A 21,033-nucleotide genomic window follows, 5' to 3' on the forward strand; every position below is an offset into this window, starting at 1 on the left:
GTAACACATGGTGATGAAATAATATATAAGGTGGAAACTTCAAAATTCTTATGCGGCCATATTGATGAGAATTTAAATTGGAAAAACGCGTTTTGGAACTCCTAAAACAACTTACCACAGCCACATTTGCATTTAGAATCATAGCAAATTTTGGGGAGAGAGAAATCAGTAAGCTGACGTATTTGCTTATTTTCATTGAGTAATGTCATATGGAATAATGTTCTGGGGTAACTCATCTTTAAGAAAGAAGGTCTTCATTGCCCTTAAATGTGCTGTAAGAATAATAGGTGGTGCTCACCTGCAATCATCTTGCAGACATCTTTTTAAGGAGTTGGGCATTCTGACTACAGCTTCACAGTATATTTACTACCTCATTAAGTTTGTTGTAAATATTCCACTACAGTTCAAAAGGAACATTGAGGTACATAATTACAATAATAGAAGAAAAATGACATTTATTACTCAACATTAAGGTTGTCTTCAGCACAGAAAGGGGTGCACAATGCTGCAACAAAAACTTTTGACCACTTACCCAGTGATATAAAATGTCTGACAGACAGCAAAGTAAAATTTGAAAATAAACTGAAAAAGTTTCTCCTTGACAACTCCTCCTATTCCACAGAAGAATTTCTATGTTTGTAATGTGTAAAAGGTGGTGGGTAGGAATGGCTAACTCAGGCTGTATATCTTGTTTTCATTTCGAGAGGAAAAAAATTATATGGTGATGTTTAGAGTACAAATAGATGTAGAAATTAATTTGCAATATGAATGTAAAATGACTCACTCCACAACATGATGAATTATCATGCAAAATAATCCATGGAACATGAAAATAACTAACTAACTAACAGTAAATCACACAGTGAAGCACAATATCTCTCTTGTAGCATCTCCCACTAGAGTTGGATGAGCATCTCTGTGACATGCTTGTGTCCTTCTCTGGATCTTCTCAGTTTCTGCTATCAATCCTGTCTGATACAGCTTCAAAATTGATGAGCAATATTTAAGTATTGGTCAACCATGGGATTTGTAAGTTATCCCTTCGTGGGTGGACTACACTTCCTGAGGATTTTTCCAATGAATCTCAGTCTATAATCTGCCTTACCTATGATCATTTTTATGTGGTCGTTCCACTTTAAATCTCTCTGTATACATACCCCACATATTTAATGGAGGTCACTGCTTCCAGCGATTGTTCTGCAATTGTGTAATCATACAATAATGGGTCTTTATGTCTATTTACGTGCAATATATTACATTTTTTGATGTTGAGGGTCCACTGCCAACCCCTGCCCCAGCTGTCGATCCTCTGCAGACCATACTGCACGTTGCTACGATTTTCCACCACTGTGACTTCTCTGTATATAAGAACATCATCTGTTGGAAGCTTCATATAACTTTCAACATTATCAATTAGATCATTTATACAAATTGGGAAAAGCAATGCTCCTAAAAACACTCCCTTGGGGCACACTTGAAGTTACTTTTGTGTCTGAAGATTTCTCTCTGCTAAAGTGACATGTTTTGTTCTGTTTGCTAAGAACTCTCCAATCAAATCACAAAGTTGTTCTGACATTCTATATGCTCATATTTTGCTCATTAGGCAGCAACATGGAGTTATATTGAATGCTTTGGGAGCCATAGACCACATCATCATCCTGGGTGTGGTATCTAAGCTGCAGTTCATTTTTGGAAATATGAGAGTGATTCCAAACATGAGGTCTTGTTTTCTTCTTTTTGTAAATGGGAAGAAATCTTCTCTTTAACAACTGATAATCATTATAAAGGTTGAACATTCATCTACTTTCCAATATAATAACCATTTCATTTGGCAAATTTTGTAGATGTTGGGGCAGTTTTTGTAGGCCCATGTGGTACCAGTGTGCCACCATGTTTTTGTGGAAATGGTGGGCTTCGCACTTAATTTCACCATCACCACTACAGAACCTTGTGCTTGAACATTCCTTCAATTTAGAAAACAAGTTGTAGTCTACTTAGGAAACAATGTGTAGCCATTGGGTGGCAATTCCAGACTATGGTGAGAGTTGTGTAACACTGTTCCATCAAAACTGTTGCAGAATAACGATGGTTCAATGGGTGACAATGGAAGCAAGCAGTTGTTTAAATGTTTACTTACGTCTCAGAAGTCAAGAAATCAATCAAAAATACCCCCTTTCAATCCCAAAACACAGTTTTCTTGAATCTGTCAGCAGACTGATTGAATTTTCATGGCTTGAGCAAGGAGGATGCCAATGCCCACATGATTGCTGTATGGTTGCAGGTATGAATGGAATACCCCAAGTTTTGTCAGCCATGACAATCAAATCCTAAATGTTGTCATTTTATGCATTGCATTGAAGAAATTAACAGGAAGATGAAATGTGTTGCCATTGAGGTCTGCTGTAGCCAGTTGTGGGCCCCTCTTGTGCATACTTTCTGATTGTGAACTTTTCAGTCAATGTCTCATGAATAGTGTTACAAGGAATCTCAGGAGCCAAAAAGATGAACTCAGTTACATTGAACCTCTTATTCTGATGCATGATTTATTCAATCGTTGTGACTCTTCAGTTGGAAACCGATTGTCTCTCAGTTCTTTTTTGGCTGTGAATTTCAGTGCAACCAGTGTTAACATCCTGCACTACTAGCAGATATTTTGACATTCATGCACTGCTTCTCCAACATTTCTATCAATCAACAACGAATTTGACAGATTTAAGGCCTTCCCATTCAAAAATTAAATAAGTGAGTGAATTTGCACCTGACGGTAGCAGCACGTGGGGAGTTCCATTACAAATGGCTACCAAGCCACAAGTGAGCATTCTGATGGCTGAGCAATGGTTTGTTTGTGAGTGGGGTAAGTGATATGCATAGCAGTGTGAACAGCAGTTGTTCAAACAGTTTCACCACCAAACTCATCTTTATATATTTCTACCAAATACATCACACTAATATATTTTTAAGACAGGTGTCAACAAATAATTATGCATTGCATTGGTTTGACAGGAAGAACACTACCTTTACTAGCATGACATTTAGCACCATGCATGGCACTTGACAAAAATTTTCTCTTCTCTCTCTCTCTCTCTCTCTCTCTCTCTCACACACACACACACACACACACACACACAGTCATATAACCATCCTGATGTGTTCACCAGTCAAATAACATTTTGTACCTGTACTTTGTTGGTGTTGTCTGCAACAGCAAATAAAGGCAGTGTAAAATTAAGGTCGTCACTTTGCCATAATGCATCGAATGTGCTTAGAAGAGTGACATTATTCCCAGAAGCAGAAGGATCAAATTTCCAGAGTCTGACATTTTTATTGGTACATGACAGAAATCTGTGTATACTGCTATCTACACTGATAGAGCTCAGGCAGTATATATCCCTGCAATGCAAATACAAGCAAATGAGTTTAATATTCTAGATTTACATGCACACTGACATAATATATTGTTTACAAAAATAATGGATATTTTGTTCTAATTTTTAATCTTTTTTACAATACATTTCCTTTTTATTTTATTTTTATTAGTATTATTTTAGTTCTGTGCTGACCAAAGAGGACACATTTCAATTTTCTCTTCTTTTTATTGTTTTTCCTTGCAATTCCAATATCTTTTCATCTTCTACTGGTGTAGTTATTTAGTTTAATCTATACAGTGTTTCTGATTCTTTTATGTTTTCTGTCTGTGTCCCCTCTTGAATGTATTCTATTTCTGATTCTTGGTTGTTGTTTCATTATGCCCTTTTTTCATTTTATTTATTTGATAGAAGATATTGTAGGTAATTTGTTTCCAAAAAAACTGTTTTTTATTTGAATTGTTTTTAATTAGTCACCACTGATAGTGTAAACCACACAGAAAAGATTAACCTCCATGTTATTACTAGTTCCAATCTTTTCTATAATGCTCAGGTAAATTTTGTCATCTATTGTTGTGATATATTAAAATTATAAGAATAGATACCTTTACCTGCATATGAAACAACTGTAATCGATCTGATGCTGCAATGCAGGCTCATGCTTAAGCATGTCTGAATGATTACAAGGCACCACTAAGAGGCCAGATTCTGCAATTCATTCACTCACCTTCTCCCATCTGCACCACATTGCAGCAAGCAGTTCAGGAATGCCCTACACTGTGGCATTAAGGAAGCAATAAGGGGGTGCAAGATAGATTTCACTTGGTATTTGAATATAGAGGAAAAAATTCAATCAAAACTGCCAATGGAAATGTTCCAGCATAATACACACATTCTATTTTATGCTATCTTAACTTCTGTATCAGGCTTGCTCCAACTAGGCATTTTGTCTAGTGGGTTCCCCTCAGTAGATGGGTGGCAAGCAGGCAGAATTGTTGCATGTTGTCAGTCTTGGCTGTGTAAACAAATCTATTGTCTCACTGCATTTACACCTCATGCTGTGAATATGGATTCAGCTGAGAAGAGAGCATATTATTGTGCAAACAGCATGAAACAAGAATCCCAGTGGGATGGGTAAAGGCTTTTTGTGCAAATTGGAGAATGTGCTAAATTATAACGTGTAGTCTTTTAGGGCCGGCATCTTCATTAAGATGCAAGACACCCTTTTGCAGCCCCTGGGGTGTATAAAATTCTGTGTAGTTGTGGGAAGGTTTATATTGGAACAACAAAAAGAAGTGTTAATATCTGCCTAACTGAACACAAAAGAATCTGTAGTGTGAGACACACTGACAAATCAGTTGTAGTGGAACATGTTTTTGAAGATGGTGATCATGAAATTAAATTTAGTGAGACAAACGTGCTTGCTATGACATCACATTATTAAGGACATATGTACAGATAAGCCATAGAGATCTATAACACCACAATAATTTTAACAGAAAAGAAGAAGCCCTAAAGTTAGATAAGGTATGGTGGTCGACTTTGTACCAATGATGTGACAATCAGTTACTTTTGATAGACAGTAGATGTTAGTCAGAGAGAGTTTCACTGTTGACAGCATGTGACGAGTGGTGGCACCCTCTATGCACTCTATATAAACGGGACCTCCACTGCCTAGCGGCCAGTCATTGTCTCAGTTCGGAAAATGCTGCCCACAGTTGGCAACTAAACATCAAAACGTAGAATTTCTAGGGTTCAACCATGGCCTCTTAGGCCAGAAGTTTTAATTAATGAATGTGCTAAATGTTTAGTATGTGGAAATTATGTTGTAGAAAAAATATAACGTTGCGTGCCATTACATTCTAAACATGATGACATGTGCAACAGTTTTCAGGAAGACAAGCATTTGCAACTAATTTGAAAGCTAAAAGAATCCACCAGCAATGAGGTAAGCTCTTTTATTTCAGTTAACTTAATATCAACTATAAGACTTATATTACAATTTTATGTACCCAACAATTTCATTTCTGGGAATATGAGGTTACAAGCCATCATGCAGTGAGGGTGAGCTTTAAAATTGCTCACCCAACTGCTGGAGCTTTAACCATTCTCCACTGAGTCATTTGTGGAAGAATGCCTCAACACTGCCAGAGAAGCCATGTATCGTCTAACTAAATTACAATTTAATGCAGTCTGTTTGTATCATCATACAACTGCATGCTGTATACTAGAGCTTAGCACAGGTGTTGAATGACAACTAACACTGAGATGGCAACAATTAATTGCATATTCTCTAAGCCTTGATGAAAGTAACTACATTAATGATACATCAGAATTAAGGATTTTTGTCCAAGAAGTGGATATAGGAGGTGCATTCAAGTTCTAAGGCCTCCGATTTTTTTTCTAATTAACTACTCACCCGAAATCGATGAAACTGGCGTTACTTCTCAACGTAATTGCCCTGCAGACGTACACATTTTTCACAACGCTGACGCCATGATTCCATGGCAGCGGCGAAGGTTTCTTTAGGAGTCTGTTTTTGACCACTGGAAAATCGCTGAGGCAATAGCAGCACGGCTGGTGAATGTGCGACTACGGAGAGTGTCTTTCATTGTTGGAAAAAGCCAAAAGTCACTAGGAGCCAGGTCAGGTGAGTAGGGAGCATGAGGAATCACTTCAAAGTTGTTATCACGAAGAAACTGTTGCGTAACGTTAGCTCGATGTGCAGGTGCGTTGTCTTGGTGAAACAGCACACGCGCAGCCCTTCCCAGACGTTTTTGTTGCAGTGCAGGAAGGAATTTGTTCTTCAAAACATTTTTGTAGGATGCACCTGTTACCGTAGTGCCCTTTGGAATGCAATGGGTAAGGATTATGCCCTCGCTGTCCCAGAACATGGACACCATCATTTTTTCAGCACTGGCGGTTACCCGAAATTTTTTTGGTGGCGGTGAATCTGTGTGCTTCCATTGAGCTGACTGGCGCTTTGTTTCTGGATTGAAAAATGGCATCCACGTCTCATCCATTGTCACAACCGACGAAAAGAAAGTCCCATTCATGCTGTAGTTGCGCGTCAACATTGCTTGGCAACATGCCACATGGGCAGCCATGTGGTCGTCCGTCAGCATTCGTGGCACCCACCTGGATGACACTTTTCACATTTTCAGGTCGTAATGCAGGACTGTGTGCACAGAACCCACAGAAATGCCAACTCTGGAGGCGATCTGTTCAACAGTCATTCGGTGATCCCCCAAAACAATTCTCTCCACTTTCTCGATCATGTCGTCACACCGGCTTGTGCGAGCCCGAGGTTGTTTCGGTTTGTTGTCACACGATGTTCTGCCTTCATTAAACTGTTGCAATCACGAACGCACTTTCGACACATCCATAACTCCATCACCACGTCTCCTTCAACTGTCGATGAATTTCAATTGGTTTCACACCACGCAAATTCAGAAAAAAATGATTACACACTGTTCAAGTAAGGAAAACATCGCCATTTTAAGTATTTAAAACACTTCACATTCTCGCCACTGGCGGTAAAATTCCATCTGCCGTACGGTGCTGCCATCTCTGGGATGTATTGACAATGAACGCGGCCTCATTTTAAAACAATGCGCATGTTTCTATCTCTTTCCAGTCCGGAGAAAAAAAATCGGAGGCCTTAGAACTTGAATGCACCTCGTAGATCTGATTATCATAGAAGAACTTCTGGATTTAATGCTGATGAGAGATACATGTACTGGTGAAAATACATTTTGTGTCACGAACGGGCCCTTCAGAATATGATTCTCCCCTTCCCCTGGAAATAAGCTGGTTTCCCTTGCCACTGATAGCACCCCAAATATGACCAGTTGTAATAAGGGATTTGTGAGACTTCTGAAAACTAAGCCGATGTCAGGACAGAAATTCCACTCAGTGGAGGCACTTTGTGCAAGACTGTGCAAGTTGACATGGTTATGAACATAGTTGTTAGGTCTCTAAACTGAATCAAAGGCAGTTTTGAGAGTTAATGGATTCACTGGAATCTGATTTCAATGATATACCCTGTTTTTGTCAGATAAGATAGCTACGAGGTGTGGCTAGAAAAAAACTGGACTAGTACTGGTGAAACAATAATACGAATGCAATAAGGCTGAAAGTCGCGTGGCCTGTCACGTGACTCTCGCTCTGCCTACTGCTCGAGTTTCATCTGCCTCCTGCACTCAGTCTGCCTGTGGCGTCTGTTTTAAGTAGTTGACATTTTGTCTGTGCATCGGAAAATGTTGAGTGTACATAAAGAACAGCGTGTTAACATCAAATTTTGTTTCAAACTAGGAAAATCTGCAAGTGAAACGTTTGTAATGTTACAACAAGTGTACGGCGATGATTGTTTATCGCGAACACAAGTGTTTGAGTGGTTTAAACGATTTAAAGATGGCCGCGAAGACACCAGTGATGACACTCGCACTGGCAAACCATTGTCAGAAAAAACTGATGCAAACATTGAAAAAATTGGTAAACTTGTTCGACAAGATCGCCGTTTAACAATCAGAGCAGTGTCTGAGTTAACAGGAGTTGACAAGGAAAGTGTTAGGCAGATTCTTCATGAAAGTTTCAACATGAACAAAGTGTGTTCAAAAATGGTTCCAAAGTGTCAAACAACTGAACAGAAGGAATGCCGAAGAATGATTTGTTCTGACATCCTGGAAAACATTGAAAGTGATCCCACCTTCTTACAAAATGTTATTACTTGCGATGAATCATGGTTTTTTACTTACGATCCCGAAACTAAACGCCAATTGATGCATTGGAAAACTCCTGGTTCTCCACGACAAAAAAAAGCACGAATGTCAAAATCGAAATTCAAGGCAATGATGATTGTTTTTTTTACATCAAAGGGATTGTGCACATTGATTGGGTACCAGAGGGACAAACAGAGAATCAGCATTACTACATTAGCGTCCCGGCTACCCTACATGAGCGAGTACGGAGAAAACGGAACGATTTGTGGAGAACAAAAGTCATGGATCCTTCACCAAGACAATGCCCCAGCGCACAGTGCGTTGTCAGTGAAGACGTTTTTGGCAAAACACAACATTCCCATCTTAGATCATCCACCCTACTCACCTGATTTGGCCCCCTGTGACTTTTTTCTTTTCCCTAAAGTCAAGTCAGCTTTGAAAGGAACTAGATTTGAGACTGTTGAAGCAGTAAAAGAAAAAGTGACGGAAGTAATGTATGGACTTACCGAAAATGATCTGCAGCATTGCTATGAACAGTGGACAATTCGTATGGAGCGGTGTAGAGACCGAGGAGGAGAGTACATTGAAGGAGATAACATGAAATTGTAAATAATTGTAAATAAATGTTTTTTCCATCATCAGTCCGGTTTTTTTCTAGCTGCACCTCGTAAGTAGGGGCAAAACACCCTCGAATGTTTCCTCTTTTTGTATTACCAAGTAAATCATTTTATGGATATGAAAGGGAGGTTAGTTTCTGAGCTTTTTGGCTCTCACTGTATAGCTAATCTAGCAATTGTTCCAATAACTTACACGAATGCAGCCACATGACGTCATTGACAACTGCCTATATTTCAACAGGAGCATACCCTGCCATTTCCAAGGTAAAACTGGAGCATGTAAGCGCTATGCAAGCCGATTTAAAACCTCGGTTTTCAGAGAAACTCCATAAAGATAATAAACACACACACACATTCTCTCTCTCTCTCTCTCTCTCTCTCTCTCTCTCTCTCTCTCTCCCCCCCCCCCCCTCGCTGAAGTTTTGCCTTGAAAATGGCAGGGTGAGCTCCTGTTGAAATATTGGCAGTTGTTGACAATGTCAGCTGCCTGCATTCCCATGAGTTATTTGAACATTGTATATGCCAGGAGAAACTCAGGTCCAGCCGAGCACTTGGTACTGACATAATGGTCCATCTGAACACTCTCAATGCTTCTTTTCCAGGAAAAGGTCAATTAATTGTATCTCTGTTTGCCAAAATTTGCACAATGTAAATGAATTTGGAGACATAGAGAAATCAATTCCAGAATAGCAATTTCATGCATTTTCCAAATGCAATGAAATTTGTAGCTACCATAAATAATAATCTTCTTTAGTTATTCATTCAGTCTCTCAATAATTGAGGTGTAGTATTCATGAAAAGATTGGAGGATTTGAACTCATTTGAGCCACTGTTTGATATCTTCATGTCAAAATGCTCAATTGATGTCAGAACTGTGTGCACAGAGGTGCAATTAGAATTAACAGATGTGCAACATGCTCATTTTATTAAGGAGAAGTTTAGAATGGTGAAGGACATCCTCAGTTTTATTCTTACTTTCCACAGGATAGACTCCCTAAACTACATGTGAAAATGGCAGCTATAATGGACATATTTGGTCCTATAAATTTATGTGAACAACTTTTCTCAGCCTTAAAGCTTTGCAAATTGAAACATCAATGACAACTCACAGATGGCCATCTGAGGGCTGTTCTTTGACTGCACACCACTAGTAGTATTTGTCCACACATTCCCTTGCTTACAGCAAAACACAGGAAATATACGCTGTTATTAGTAAAATAAATGAAAGAAAGCAAAATAAAGATGCCTGCATTTTTGTATGTAATGTAAATACATTGTAAATAATAAAACAGAATTAGATTTCACCAGCTGCCACCAAATCCCTATCATGTCCTGGTATGACACACTACTACCAATGCCTGCTCATATAAGCTGGGCATGCTCTCTCACTTCATTTTGCTGCACTGTGACATGTGATTGCTGATAAGCTATCTGCATTTATGTCAGGCCAACCTGGCTGTACTGGGCTAGGGTAATCAGGCACCCAGATGACCATCTCTGCTCTATACAAGGTGTTTGGAAATTCCTATTAACAAACTTCTAGGACTTGTAGATGGGAGTGTGAGCATAATATTTTGAACAGGAACTAAAGTCTGGAAACATACCATTTCTGTGCTACAGCCATTTGGAAACATGTTTGGTAGGTAAGTATGCACAGGTTAGTCATGGCGGGGGTGGTTACGCCAGATTGGCTGATGTTATTTGATTTCTATCTTACCTCTCTGACTTGATGTGAGTCTCATTCTGCAAGTGTTAGAGCAACATGGTTGAGTATACGTTTGCAGAATACACCAACATGATCCTCCTGCATAGCAACACTCACATTAAAGGAATTGCACCTCGTCACCTTTATCAAGATTGGTCTCCACGTCTGACTCAATCGCATACCATTTTTGCCACAATTACGTAACAGCTTTAGAAAAGGTACCTAAACTCTAAGCAGGCATGACTGCAGTGCTCCAAGGAGATGCTGCACACCCAAAATGGAAGAGGCTGTACTGCATCACACTGAAGAGAACCCGTCAATGAGTACATGAGCAATTTCTTTAGCTATTAATGAGTGGAACTGTAGCACAAGTGATGTACTGGGTCATGCCTAATGAATTACTTGTGAAAGTGGTCACATTCAACATGTTTTCAAACGGTTGTAGCACAGAAATGGTACATTTCTGTACATGGGCTCCAATACAAAATATTATCTACTCACTCCCCTGTGCACGCACCGGAAGTCTGAATGCCTACATAAGTGAGGATTTTTTATGGTATCGAGTAAGCAGAAAGAGAACATGAAAAAAGATGTAAGTAAAACTGTCCATCTTAAATACCAGTGTGACAATAGTGAGAGGAATATAAACATAGGACAAAGATATGACCCAGGATTAATGACACAAACTGAAAAAAATCACTGCATAGTACCAGAAGCAAAGGGAGCAAGTGATGTGCTTAGTATATTACAGGATGGGGAACTATTAAATTTAAAGCCAACTGATAGAATACTTCACCAAAATGTTTAATACATAAACAATAAAACAGAGGAACTAGAGGTAATATTACAGGAATATAGGCCAAACATTCTAGTAGTTACCGAACATGGGCTAAAAGAAAATCACATAGGAATGTACAACTTGAAGAATTATGTGATAGTAGACAGTTTTTGCAGAACTTCCTATAAAGGTGGTGGGGTTGCCATTTTTTCTAACTATAAATCAACTAAAGCCATAAATATAACAAAATATAATATAGAATTGAGCTTTGAAGCTACAGCACTGGAAACTAAAATTGCTGGGAATTTATGTTGTGTATTAGGTTTGTATCGATCACCAAATGGTGTAATTAAAACCTTCTTTGAACAGCTGGAAGATATAATCCAACACCTCTTAAAAACATATGCTTATTTGATCATTATAAGGAATCTGAACACAGACACAAGTAAAAATACAGACAATACTAAGACCCTAATGGACTTATTGTGCATATACAATCTAAAAATAAAAATAGATAAACCAACTAGAGTAACAAAGCATAGTGAAACAATAATTGATCATGTAATGACAAATATTCATACATGCTATTGTGACACACAGGTAATAAACTCCACATTAGCAGACCATTTTGCAATCATGATAGACATAAATATAAAGACTAGTGATTCAGTGCAGAAGATATGGGAGATGAGAAGACAGAACTACCCACATAACATAAATCTGCTAAAAAAGATGTTAGAGGCAGAAAACTGGGAAACAATATATGCAGCTAAAGATGCAAACACCAAATGGAACCAGTTTTTTTTTCTTTATTCAATTATAATTATGATGTTACATGTCCTGTTAGTAAAAGGCTTGTCAGAAAGCAACAAAAAAAGAAAAGCTGGGTGACTGGAGAAGTAATCCATGCCAGAAATAATCTGAGAGAGGATTACGACCTCTCCAAACAAAAAAATACTGAGGCCTACAACACACTGTATAAAATAAAAAAGAAAGAGTACTGTAGTTTTATCAGAGAAACTAAAGCATCATTCATCAGGACGTCTATAGATCAGGGAAAGAAATACTCAAAAGGTTTATGGTCTTTCATTAATGAAGAAAGAGGAAAAGTAACAAATCGGGCGGACGACATCTGCCCACTGATGAGTGGTAAAAGCAACGCAAACCCTCTAGAAATAGCCAATACTTTTAACAGATATTATATTACTGTAGCGGATGAATAAATAAGACAAAATAAAACAAATGCAGTAAGTAAATTGTTAAACCCCCCACATACAAATCATACTATGGTTTTCATACCTACAACAGATACAGAAGTGTCAAACCTAATAAAACAAGTTAAAATTAAACATTCATCTGGCTTAGATGGTGTCACATCACATCGCATAAAGGAATGCAGAGAATGTATATTAAAACCATTGACACACATGCTGAATGCTGCGATAGAAGAAGGTATATTTCCAGATTCACTGAAAGTAAGTAAAGTGAAGCCAATATTTAAGAAAGGGAACAGGGATGAATTAGGAAATTACAGGCCAATATCATTGATCTCAACATTTGCTAAAATCTGTGAAATGATAATAAAGAATAGAATTGTAAGTTTTATAACAAAGTACAGTATACTGCATTCATCACAACATGGTTTCAGAGAAGGGAAGTCAACAAAAACAGCATCAACAGATATAATTGAGCACATTCTTGACAGGCAACAAAAGACTTGTGGGATTTTCATGGACCTATCTAAGGCATTCGATTGTGGGACCCACTCAAAATTAATGATGAAATTATATCAGTATGGAATTAGAGGAAAATGCTATGACATACTTAAATCATACATTACAAATAGAAAACAATCCATGGAAATCAGACATACTAGTGGGGGAAATATAACAAACTACAGATCAGAATTGCAAACAGTCAAACACGGTGTGCCGCAAGGGTCGGTGCTTGGGCCAATACAATTTATACTCTATGTAAATGACTTCCCTAGCTATATAAATCAGAAACTTGTAATGTATGCTGATGACACAACTTTCATTTGCACAGCTGACACAAAGGAGGAGCTTGAGAAGGAAGCAGTCCTGAATATCGAAAATGCAAATAAATATTTAACACAAAACAACCTGTTTATGAATCAGCCTAAAACAATGAATGTAGTATTTCAGATCAAGCATAGTGAAAATTATAATATAAATGTTAATATAAATGGAAAGACTATTAAAGAAGTAACCAGTACAAACTTTCTAGAAACTATAATAGACAAACATTTAGCATGGGGGGAGCACATAGATGCACTGTGTAAAAAGATAAACAAACAGATTTTCATCATGCATAAAACAGCTAAGACTGTGGATGATAAAGTCCTCAGATCAATGTATTATGGACTTGTCTTCCCACATTTGTCTTATTCAGTTCATATATGGGGAAATGCACAAGCTGGCTACTTAAAAAGAGTATTCACAATTCAGAAAAGGGCAGTGAGATGCATTGCAAAAATACCACCAAAACAGACCTATAGGCAAGCTTTTGTACACTATAATATTATGGCAGTATATTCACTGTAAATATACCAAAGCATAATGGTGGTAAGGTCAAGCGATAAACACCTCCTAAATAAAGCTGTACACAGGAAATGAAAATTACTACATGATAAACAGAAATCTAAAACTGTCTATGACTGCCCCTGAAGAATCAGGCAAAATGTTTTTTAATAAACTCCCCAAAATCATTAAAAAAGAAACAGACCTAAAATGTTTTAAAAATCATTTGAAACTATATCTTACAGAGAAATGTATATACAGTTTGAGTGAATACTAAGATGGTGTTTAAATATGTTATATCATTACTGAAATGTACCTTTAAAAATTATCATTTCTGTATGTTGTTTGGATGTGTGAATATACATAATGTGAAACATGTAGTACCTTTGTATGCTTATAGACTATTCCTGTTAAATTATTTGTTTCATTTATATATAATGAAATCAAGTTTGATGTTAATAGCCTATTGTATGACACACCCAATACTCTCAGCTGGATTTTCAGCTGGAGTCCATGGGCAAAGAATAAATAAATAAATAAATTTAACATTTTAATTTGAAATTATCAGCATTAGTTGCAAGTGATTTATTATGAAATCATTCATATGAGTCGAATAACATTTAAAACATATTATTTGTAAGATATTTGTTTATGTAAACCACTTTAAACCACAAGAAACTGTGAAAGCAATCACTGACTAAATTTCAACATTTCAATACTTCAAAGACTATGTCTCAATTTTTTAAAGAGCATAGTGAGTGGCACACAATGTTTCTCAAAACCACTGGACCTACTTCTGAACAGTTTCAGTGTCACTGAAGTTGTTCTCTCAAAAAGGCTTTGATTCTTTCTTTCACTGATTACTGTAGTGAGAAACCAGTGTACAACTAAATGTATTATATTAGATGCACATGGCTATGCCACACAGGAAAATTCAGTACTTCATGTGCCACAAATAAATCTACTGTTCACACTGTACACAAAATCCATACAAAAGGGATAGACAAAAGGGAGACACTTGTACACACTTCACTTTGTCTTTAACATATGCAATGTAATATTCTTTAAAATCACTCCCTGGTATAAAACTGGATATTATGATTGGAAAAATGTATACAACAGCAACAAGAGAAAGTTTTCTCTTAGACCATTTTCATGTCATGATGTATATAACAACATTTAAAAAATGCACATATCTCAAAGTTAGTGACAGATAAATATGCCAAATAATGTGAAAGGTTTCTTACCCACTTTGGTCATGGTATTCTTTTACAATATATGATGCGTTTGGATTTATGTCCCAAATGCAGACACTATGGTTTGAAGATGCAGTAATGACAAACTCACTGTCTTCCGTTATTGTGGCACATACAAATGTTGTGCCTTTAGAGCGTCCTAGAACCTGTTTTTCCAAATCTTCAAGTGACAATGTAGCTGTTATCTCACCACTGGTTATGACATTTTCAGGAGGTGTAGTGTTAACACCTTCCCAACTCCAACATATTATTGAATCTTCAGTTACAACAATTACCTCATACTCAGAATCTGTAACCAATTGAAAATTAAAACAACTTTGTAAAAGATAACATCTATGTTTCCTTAACATCTGAATGAAGTAAAAAAAATCTTTACATGCCTAATTACAGTTTATATATTACAATAATGGTTTGAAGTAACTTCAGTTACAGTAACTGTTGTACCAACAGTTCACTACAAGCAATCAAAATTCCGGATCAAAAGAACGCAGAGGTCTCTATTGCAAAGTATTACAAATTCTTCCTTAACTGACATATTACAAAGCTTTCAACTAATTTTGTCACCTCACTGAACATTAATATCTCTATTTTTGGATTTACTTGATTTCCGAAATTTGTGGTAGTGTGATAAAAAATACTAGGTTTTGACATTTAAACTATGCAGTGAAGGAAAACTAACAGTTGAAAAATGATATAATTCCTGTTTAATTCACATGTGGATAGGGAGGCATGGACGATGTCTTTTGTGAAAACATTGAGTAGTTCTCTTATATGTGAAATTTCATTCGGTCACCATAATTCACAACATGAACTCTGCACTAGAACCTAGATTTAGCAGCTGAGCTGACACATAAAAACAATGTAGAGTGATAAATTAATGAAAGAAAACACAGTACATTCAGTTCTGCACATCAACAGCTACAATAACAATATAGCCAAAGTTCAGCACAGTTAATAATGGCACAATATTAAAAATTGTTAACTGTATGTAGAGACGATAAACATGTTCTGTAACTTATTGAACAATTATTTTCAGCTAAGTTTGCAATTCTTGTCATTAAAAGTGCCACAAAGAAATGCATCAATTATGTAACGCATTCTGTTTATTTTCTTGTGGAAGCTTCATATTTCAGACAGTAATATTTTGCTCAAAAATGTATCATGGAAGTAATAGAAAGTGCTGATCCACTATACTATCACAGAAAGCTTTACAAAAAGATTCAGTGATGTAAAATGCTCAACAAATTGTTTAGGAGGGGAGGGGACCCTTAGATAAAACAACCCACAGGGGAAAAAAATTGAAAATATTTCTTCTTGACAACTGACAACTCCACTCCCACAGCTGAATTTCTTCCCAACTGCTGAGATTAAAAGATATTGAAAGTTAGGCCGATTAGCTCTCAGTCATAATTACAGTTTAATTCAGAAGAGAAAAGTACTGTCTTGACAATGTTTACAAAATAATGCCAATAATGCCACAATGACAGTATTTAGACCCTTTTTTTATTATAACCTTTAAACCTGAAGTAATTCATGAACAGCGCCAAAAGCAGTAGCACTGAATACAAAGTTGCCACGTACCTCAATTTAAATGGGACTGTCCTGATTTTACTGTTGAAAACCTAACTCTAAATAAAAACCCTAGTTATATGATAACTGATAATATTTTGAATAATTTGAGTCAGTCTTGTAAATGCAAATGAAATTAAATTTAGTTCAAAGAGAGCTAAGTTGAGAAACATACACTCAGCACCCAGTACATCAAACTTATTCACATTCAGTAGCGAGTCAGAAGTCAATCTAAACAACTGGTGGTTGTTACTGAGCATTTTTCAAATTGCAAAGCATATTTAAAAATGGATTTGCCCTTAGGTAGCAAAATTAATGAAAAGCCAGGGCCAACAAAAGAAACAAAAATTTAAATAAAAACAAAGTTTAATAATGCATGTTGCTGCACTAAATCTGATGATGATCTGCTAGTAACATGAAAACCAGTCATCTTTAAAACAAAAGTGACTAGACGATATTTTTCATTCATTATACCAATGCAGATCACGGTTTCCTGAAACATGAGATCAATTACATAGCAAACTAGTTGTGGACCACGCAAAGGAGGTCTTTATTGTTTGTATTTGAGAAATCTTTAGTCACAAGATTGGTAGCATCTGTAAACATCATTAACTTTTATTAACTGTGAATTGCTAAGGGCAGCTTATAAGCAAAACAAAATGGGGAACAGGAAGAAACAGTGAGGAATTTTATGACATAAAATAGATTTCTTCAGTCACATGAAACAGATATAACTGATTTTCAGCTCCATTGCTTCCAAAATTAGTTTCTGTTTCCTGTTGGTAAAAACAGATTTCATAATACTGGTCTTTCGCTAATAATGGATTATGATGAACAGTATCAAAGTATTGAAATATATCACAGGATATAACAATTGACAAAGTCATCATTTTGAAAGTCAAAAGTCTCTTATTAATAGTTCCAAGCTGGTTAAGATGTTAGCCATGTAATATTTTATCAAAAAATACAGGCAGATGCAAAATTTACCTACAGTTGTTTACATTTGAGATGTCTCCCTTTTTGCAAAGAGGTTTTACAATGGGATATTTTATTCTGGCAAGAAGTATGCCCTGGTACACAGCAACATCAAATACATGGCACAATATTCTACTATTTTACTCGAGTAGGTTTCAGTAACTTACATGAGATACTGTCAACTTCACATGAATGTTTATTTATTAATGACTTAATAATTCTCTTGAGTTCTCTGGTACACTAATTTCATGACAAGTAATGGGAACTTGTTGCTCGAGGATACACATTGCCTCAATGAGGGCTGACCTACGCCGTCAGTTCAGTCAACATCCATGAAAAATCAGTTAGCTGGACTGCAATATGCATATTCTTTTTGAAAATGTTTTGTGAAAAAAGGGGTACAACTGCATTACAAAATGTATTAAATTTAGTTTTCATCAGCTTATCAATGAAGAGGTTCCCAGCCTACTTGCTAAATGTATTTATTTAAACTTCTGAATTATGACACTATTTTTATTACCCTGCTTATTCTCTATCTTCATTTCATTGTGTTCTGAGACACTGTTGATGGCACTTGTCAATATCTATTCATTAATAACTTCCTTGATGGCAAGATTGTCAGTTTTATTTTTACCCCTACATTTTCTTTTATTAATGGGAAAGAACTGACACTGACTCTAGCAGGGATGTCCACCACGGGAAATAGATTAACAGGACACAATTAGGAAGAATAAGTTAAAAAATCCAAATTAAAATCAACAATAAATACAATATCCTTCACTTTTCCTGCCAGTTGCTTCAAGAGAAGATCTAACTCACTGATGAAGCAACTGAAATTACAAGAAGGAGTTCCACAAATAGATAAAATTAATAGACATGAACAAATGCCTTCCATCCAGTGGCACATGGCTCAAAATGCTGCTCCAGACAGTATTATTAAAAATTTACAGTTTAGGAAATACTTGGTTTTTACAAATATAGCAACTCTTCCTCCTTCCATATTACTTCTACTGTGTGAAGCTACTATGGCATGGCTATAAATCTGAAGAAAGATGGCAGTAGTGCTGGTGATGGTTGTGATAATGACATGATGACTGTGAGCATAAAATAATTCCATAAATTATCCCTTGTGCATTGTCTAAGAGACCTATTATCTGATCAGTTTAATTTACTAATTCTCTCGTGTTGTAATGTAATATCATCACAGATTTGCTACACCCAGAATTTGCACACATTAACTTAAAAAATATAGCACCTTAGTAATTTAAAACATTCATTATTAATTGTTCTATTTGGGATACTTTGAGCCAGTAAATTAGCACGTTTCAATTGCCAAACCTTGCTTGGGAGAACTGGTTTTGAATTTACCATTCTTATGTTGCGCTCTTCCTTAATATCTGCATCTAAAACATCACTCAATGCTTCTTTACCTTACCTATTTAGATATAGGCCATGCTTGTTAAACAATTTTCTAATAAGATCACTTACACATGTGAGACAAGTATTCTTGAAATTTTTGCATATCTTTGATAATATAGTTTATTTAAATGACAGACTCACTGACATAAGACTGTGGCAGCATGTCATTCCTTTTTGAGACTTATCTTGGTGCTTGATAGCATATAAATTTTCTTCTTGATAGTTTGTATTACATCATACCTTTTTTTACTTGCAAATCCATGGGTAAAATGCTGGTGTTAAATATGTAAAAAGCTTTCTGGTGAAGAAACTGAAGAGGAACTCAACAGAAAATTCCCACACACACCAGTAGCCATCATGCAATAATTAATGAATATTTTCAGTGTTCAAAACAGGAGTTCACACAATAAGTTCTCAAGATGATCTTCCTTGCATGCTTTAATTACTCTGAATATCGTAAGAGCCCTACAAAACAAATAAAACATTTTATTTTTTCTTATTGTTTCATTTATTCTTTCCACCTTTCGTGTGTATTTGCTAGTTCATTTCACTGTTTGATTGTGTTTACAAATATAGACTCTGCTCACAGTAATTTCTAAGAAATTTCACACTACTGGTAACAGTGCGCCTGATAGATCTTGTAATCATATAGATGTAATTACAATGATTGGTGTATTTGATTGTAATATTCAGTTATGGATGAATGTCACAATTTCCAAATATTTGTAATGTCTCTGTATCTGAGACAGCTCATAACATTTATGGGAGGCACATACTGCTACATAACAGCAGCCACAGCACATTTAGTGGGTCCCAGTTTACCTGACTGATGGGAATAGAAGAGCAACAGGATGGGATGGTAATTGTTGTAAGTTGTATGATTCTACAATCCATTTCACTTCTGGAACTGAACTAGGTCTTGCGGACAGGTGGACTCAGGATGTAAATTGGAGCAAAGGCATCAGCGGCTGGTATGAAGGACTCGAATGAGGCATAGAGGAAGGCTTGGATGTGGCTCAAAGTGAAAACATTGGAAGCTGGTGTGGAGGATTAGAACATGATGCAGAGTGAAGATTAAGATGAAACTCTGTTTACTGGCCTGCACTGATGTGAAGGGAGCTCTGATTCATGGACTGGCAATAGTGGGCATCACTTTGTCTGGAATGACTCCCAGTGCAAATTGAATCTGGTCGGCCGAACGGCATCCTTTACAGCAGCCCGGTATAAGACCACTGCCAAAGTAGTTGACAGGCACATGATATGTGGAGAAAGAATCAGTGCTCTCAATGGCAGTGCTTATTGCGGTGCCTCTAGCAACGAAGCTGGCACTATATGTTACCATGACAACTGAGGGAGATGCAGTTGACAACAAACACGGCATGCTTATTTTGTGGTTGTACTCTTTGTCCAACATCTACTGTGGTCTTGTTGCTAGCAGCATGTAGAAGTAACAGTGTGCAGTACACATTTGTGTTACATAACTTTGGAGCCCTTGGTGTACTACCTTGAGCTGTAGCTCATTGTACCATGTGCTTTTATTCATTCATGTGATGTGCACATATAATGTAAGAACTTTAACATATTATTCATTGACATATATAATGGTTCTGTGATCTTTACCGTAATGTCTTCTTTTATGTAGAAGGTCAATATGTTTCCTTTGTACATCTAAACATTGAGCAACACCATCCTGTTATCTGATGTTTTTCTCCAAGCTGGTAAACATTATCAGTGTGAATTGCACAAACATGCAGACAACTACAAAGTCATCAACGATATAGGAGAAAAGGTATTTTGAGCCCAGTTTGTGCTGTAGATATTAAAATGGTGGAATATTTTCTCCAAGTTATACATTTTCTCTCATGAAGACAAAAAACACTTCAAAGTCGAGTGCTGTCTTTATGCAATGTGAAAATTACATCTTAGTCTTGTGACAGCTTGTTTGTTAAAAGTGGGAAAATTTTCTTTTCCTCTCTCCATTTCTTTTCTGTGGTCTTGGTGGTGAGTGGGAGAGAGGTGCAGGGGGGATTGGGGGAGGGGGGAAGCAAATCTGCAGCCTCTTTCTCTTCCTTTACTTTCTTTATTCTT

General features: G+C 36.7%; 1 protein-coding gene across 1 annotated transcript in view; it reads right to left on the reverse strand.

Moving 5' to 3' along the window:
- LOC126248282 (apoptotic protease-activating factor 1-like) overlaps positions 1–21,033 on the reverse strand; it is a 274,185-nt gene that overhangs the window by 65,953 nt on the left and 187,199 nt on the right. Inside the window, exons 14-15 of the mRNA XM_049949131.1 lie at positions 14,974–15,271; positions 3,177–3,390 (exon numbers count right to left, since the gene is read on the reverse strand). Coding sequence (XP_049805088.1) covers positions 3,177–3,390; positions 14,974–15,271 — 512 coding nt within the window. The remainder of the gene's footprint in view (positions 1–3,176; positions 3,391–14,973; positions 15,272–21,033) is intronic.

Source organism: Schistocerca nitens, chromosome 3, assembly GCF_023898315.1.
Source record: "Schistocerca nitens isolate TAMUIC-IGC-003100 chromosome 3, iqSchNite1.1, whole genome shotgun sequence".
Lineage (NCBI taxonomy): Eukaryota > Metazoa > Arthropoda > Insecta > Orthoptera > Acrididae > Schistocerca > Schistocerca nitens.